General features: G+C 38.3%; 1 protein-coding gene across 1 annotated transcript in view; it reads left to right on the top strand.

The window, feature by feature from the left end:
• epb41l3a (erythrocyte membrane protein band 4.1-like 3a) overlaps nucleotides 1-5,116 on the top strand; it is a 26,835-nt gene that overhangs the window by 7,124 nt on the left and 14,595 nt on the right. The window contains exons 5-8 of the mRNA XM_025061550.1: nucleotides 1,043-1,085; nucleotides 1,708-1,783; nucleotides 3,193-3,314; nucleotides 3,456-3,552. Of these exons, the coding sequence (XP_024917318.1) occupies nucleotides 1,043-1,085; nucleotides 1,708-1,783; nucleotides 3,193-3,314; nucleotides 3,456-3,552 (338 nt within the window). The remainder of the gene's footprint in view (nucleotides 1-1,042; nucleotides 1,086-1,707; nucleotides 1,784-3,192; nucleotides 3,315-3,455; nucleotides 3,553-5,116) is intronic.

Raw genomic sequence — 5,116 nt, 5'->3', positions numbered from 1 at the left:
CCGGGGGCCACACTGATATTATACCTTCATATTAAGGTGAGGGGCCACAAAATATTGTACTGCGGGCCGCGAGTCTGAGACCCCTGCTGTAAACAGTATAGGAAGACCTGGGGCCTGATGTGCTAAACTATTTTATCGTGAAAAAGGGCGGTACGCAAAAATTGACGTAGATACGGAAAAATTCTGGGGCCCATTTCCACGCTCAATTTCAGACGTCTCAAAATTGAGATGATCGTTGAAATGTGCGCTCCTCATGGCAGCTCCAGAGCTAGCGTACGCATGTTTCTATAGCTGTGTGCCTTTGGCGACACTTAGGGGCTGATGCTGGGAAACTGCTAATAATGTAAAAAAAAAAAACAAGTAGTCATCCGAGTGATTTGTACATCAGAGACACGTATGAACGATTAACTCACAAACGTGTTTGTAGATATATGGGTGCACGTGAAAGAATGCGTTGCACGTGAAAGTGTTGAAGAAACGGTAGTGTTGTTAGAACTCTCACAATAATACGTGTATTTAGGGAATATATATATTTATAATATATCATTTATAAATTTATATAGTATATAAATATATATAAATATATAAAATATATATTTTAAAAAAATATAAAATATATATTTTAAATAAAATAAATAAAAATAAAATAAATAAAATATAATATATATATATTTATATATTTTATATGTACTAGGATTGATTGATTGAGAACAGGATTTAAAAAAATGTTAAAATGTTAAAAAATCGATACAAACGTGTGACACTTTGCATCGGTTGAAATAAAAAATGAATCATCAAGCCCTAGGGAGCAGGCTGCATCAACTCAAAAAAGTCAATGGTCATACCATAAAACTGCGCAATCTAATACAGTAGGTGGCGCTGTGCGGCTAAAAAGTGTTTCTGTAAAGAAAGGAGCTCTTTCCTGGACGACGTCTATCTGGTATCTGTTTTTATTTTTATGTACTGTAGATGGTTTACCGAACTGTAACGTGCTTCGTTTGAATCGTACCTTCTCTCCTAACGGCTGACCTCTGTGTTGTAGAATTGGTTGGATTCACTAAAGGAGATAAAGAAACAGATTAGAGGTGAGTTTGGTCACAAAGAAATTTCACCTGGTTTAGTTCATCTTTCCTGTTTCTTAAACCTAGCAATTTCTTACCAAGATACCACAAGGGACTTAACTGAAATGCATTGGGTTTCACACTTCTTTTTTTTTTTTTTTTAAACCGGACCCTGCCGACACCCCCCAGTTAGTTGTTTTTACGGCCCACGTGAACAAGCACTGAGGAGGGAGGGACCAGAAGCACAAGGAAGTGGAAAACCTGGCCTCCCGATTTGCCAATACTGAAAACGGATGTCCGTTCCACTTGAGCCACAAGAAAACCTAATATTTTGTTCTCAGACAGTATATGCCTGAACGTTATCAGCACACCATATCTGCTCACGAGAGGTTTTCCAATTTGTTCCCTGTTTTACCCGTTTTCTATTTGGTTTTCACGTCCTCTCTTTGGTTTATTTTACTGTTTGTATTTCCCACCAGTAGTTGACTTCGCCCGGGTTTACACGCAACCAATCCAAGACAGTTTCCCCCGATGTGTTTTTTTTAAATGATATCTCACATCCACTCTTTGTGGAATCTTGATTAATTGCCATGACTTGAAGTAGATCTGGTTTAACCAAGTAAAGTGTGAACTTTCTGTTTTTCAGGGCTGCCCTGCAACTTCTTCTTTAACGTCAAGTTCTACCCTCCCAATCCTGCTCAGCTGTCTGAAGACATTACCAGGTTGCTCTTCTTACCAGTCAATCACACAAGTCTCACACACTCTATATTTGTAGTAACTGTCTGCATAGGATAAGCTATAGATAGGTGGATGTTAAGGATACGGGAACAATACGAAGTGCTATAAACATCTTCTTCTTTTTCTTTCGGCTTTGTCCCTTTTTTTTTCAGGGGTTGTCACATCAAATCATTGTTTTCCATCTCTCCCTGTTCTCTGCATCTTCTACTCTGACTCCAACTACCTGCAGGTCCTCCCTCACTGCATCCATATATCTCCTCTTTGTCTCCTACCTGGTAGCTCCATCTCTAACATTCTTCTACCAATGTGTCCACTGTCCCTCCTCTGCACATGTCCAAACCATCTCAATCTGGCTTCTCTAGCTTTTTCTCCAAACCTTCCTGTCTGTGTTGTCCCTCTAATGACCTCATTCCTGATCCTGTCCATTCTTGTCACTCCTAAAGAGAATCTTAGCATCTTTAACTCTGCCACCTCCACCTCCAGCTCCTCCTCCTGTCTTCTGCCTATTGCTACCGTCTCTAAACCATACATCATGGCTGGTCTCACCCCCGTCCTGTAAACCTTTCCCTTCACCTCATCTGACACTCTTCTGTCACAGATCTCTCCTGACACTTTTCTCCAGCTGTTCCATCCTGCCTGTACTCTATTCTTCACCTCTCTTCCACAGTCTCCTCTGCTCTGAACCGTTGATCCTAAGTACCTAAACTCCTGCACCTTCACCACCTCTGCTCCTTGTAGCCTCACCATTTCACTGTTCTGCCTTTCGTTTACACACATGTACTCTGTCTTGCTACGACTGACAAATATTTTGCTATAAACATTTTTTTTAAAAATAGTTTTCTTATCTTTTTATAAATATGGAATACAATGTTGTGAAGTGAAAGACAAAAACAAAACGCTTCCATAGAATGTCTGTTTCGATTATTACTAATTTGTGTAATTTAAAATTAATATAAACAAACCAAAATAATAAACAACAATAAGTTTTATATGTGGCCACAACAAATTAGACAAACGGTCAAAAAAATAGACTTTAGGTATAGGTATATATCACAATATATATATAATAATGACATAAGTCATTTAAATAATTCCTCTGTGGGATGAATTATTGGACCTATCTAGATAGATACTATCGATAGAATAGATAATATAGAATAGATACTTAATTATACAAATACAAATATTCAGTCATGAAAATTGAATTAAGCCATTTACATTACCTGGGAAAAACCATCAATCAACAGAGGAAGTGGCTTAAGACCGAATTTTTTTCAGCCACTACACAGAAGTGTCAGTGTTGTTACAGCAAACGTGTTATCTGACGTTATCATAACAGTAGGGCAAAGGGGGGGGGATTGCCGGCATTGTCTGACTTCCTGTCTGTCCACAGGTACCTCTTATGTCTTCAACTGAGACAAGACATTGTCTCTGGTTGTCTTCCCTGTTCATTTGTGACGCATACAATTCTCGGATCCTACACTGTTCAATCGGAGCTTGGAGACTACGACCCAGGTAACTTGGTGTCAGTCTCTAACTGACAAATCTGTCAGTGGATCTCTCTCTCTCTCTCTCTCTCTCTCTCTCTCTCTCTCACTCACTTATTCGGTCTCTTTTGTTGATGTGCCTCTTCCTGTCTCTTCCTGTATATTACAGACGAGTGTGGATCAAATTACATCAGTGAACTGAGTTTTGCCCCAAATCAAACGAAAGAGATGGAAGAGAAAATAATGGAGCTGCACTATAACTGCAGGTCAGTAGTTACCGCCGACTAAATGTCCATAATAAAGTACAATACATCTAGTAACCGCTACCTGCTGTAGTTATATAAATGTGGGAAAAGTATCAAGCAAACGGTGATGTGAGGTGAGGTTCGTGTCTGGTGAGGCACTGACTCCTTTTGTTCACTCAGTACATTGCAGATTTTTTTTTTTATTCCAATCTCACGAGAGTTTCGCTATATTGCGGTATTTTACGGTAAATCTTTTTTTTTTAATTTAAAATATTTCCAATATTTTCTTGGTTAAAAAAGTGGTAATACAGTCTAGGGAGGGTTAATAATGAAAATAATGTGGGGGAGGTCAGTAAAGGATAAATAAATACGTAAATAATATAATAACGAAAATAATGTGGGGGAGGTTAGTAAAGGATAAATAAATACGTAAATGATATAATAACTATCTTGCCTCTACTTCGCGATTTTTTTCCCCATTTCATGGTGGGTGTTGGACGCAACTACCGCAATAGGACAGGGATTAAATTAGGGACTAGGACCAAGGGACTAAATTGACAATACAGAATGTAAATTGCTCTGGAATATAAGCCGCAGGCTAATCCTGTCAAAACCGCCCTGATCCAAATGCTCTGTGCCTGTACCTTTATTGTCAGATTAATTTCGAGGGCACCTGAATGTCCCTTGTTGCGGACATGTTATACAATGTTGTACAAAAACGTCAATGCAAGTTCATTCAAACACCGTTTCTATATAATTTCGTTTGAAACACTCAAACCATGATTTAATAGTATTTAAAGGATTTAATAGCACGGTCAATCATGAACCTCACCTCACGTCACTGCCCCCTATCAGTGCAGCACGGTATTTTCTGCCTCACCCCGTACATTTTCTTTGCGCATTCATGACTGATAAATTTAGAAACACTAAATATGTCACACGCAATTCATTAAAGAGACTGTGAAAACATTGGTGATATAAAGAGAGACAGTAATGGGCATACGCCCAACTGCCTGCTTCAGTCAGTGTGTGTGTGCGAAACAGCATGCCGATTGCTGTCACAACTCACCCATCTCGCGGGTATTTGAACAGGAAATCCGTGAATTCAGATCAAGCCATTTTTTTACCACGGAAATGGTGAAATCGAACAGAAAACTGATTTTCTCCTATCATTGTTAGTATTAGTGATGTTCGATACCACCAATTTCCTTTCCGATCCGATACCGAGTAAAATTCGGGCTGGTATCGCCGATACCGATATCAATACCGGTATTTTATCATTTGTCTTTTAAATAATAAAAAAAAAGTGTATTTCAAATCATAGCTTCTTTAAGAATCCTTTAAGAATTATTTTAAACTCTGGAGTGTACTGAGGTAGCTGCCTCATTTACTATACAGTCAACACAACAATAGAAAAACCTGAGAACACAATCATATAAAATATGTCAAAACAATGTTTCAAACTCTGAAAACATGTTATTTGTAAAACAAAATTAAAATAAAAAAATAAAATAAATAATCTGAGGAGCCATTTGGGACCCGAAAGAGTCGGATTTTTTTCAGTGAACCGAGCCAAAAGAACCGG

Source organism: Cynoglossus semilaevis, chromosome 1 (assembly GCF_000523025.1).
Source record: "Cynoglossus semilaevis isolate Cse_v1.0 chromosome 1, Cse_v1.0, whole genome shotgun sequence".
Taxonomy (NCBI): Eukaryota; Metazoa; Chordata; class Actinopteri; order Pleuronectiformes; family Cynoglossidae; genus Cynoglossus; species Cynoglossus semilaevis.
This window is presented reverse-complemented; position numbering and strand designations above follow the sequence as displayed.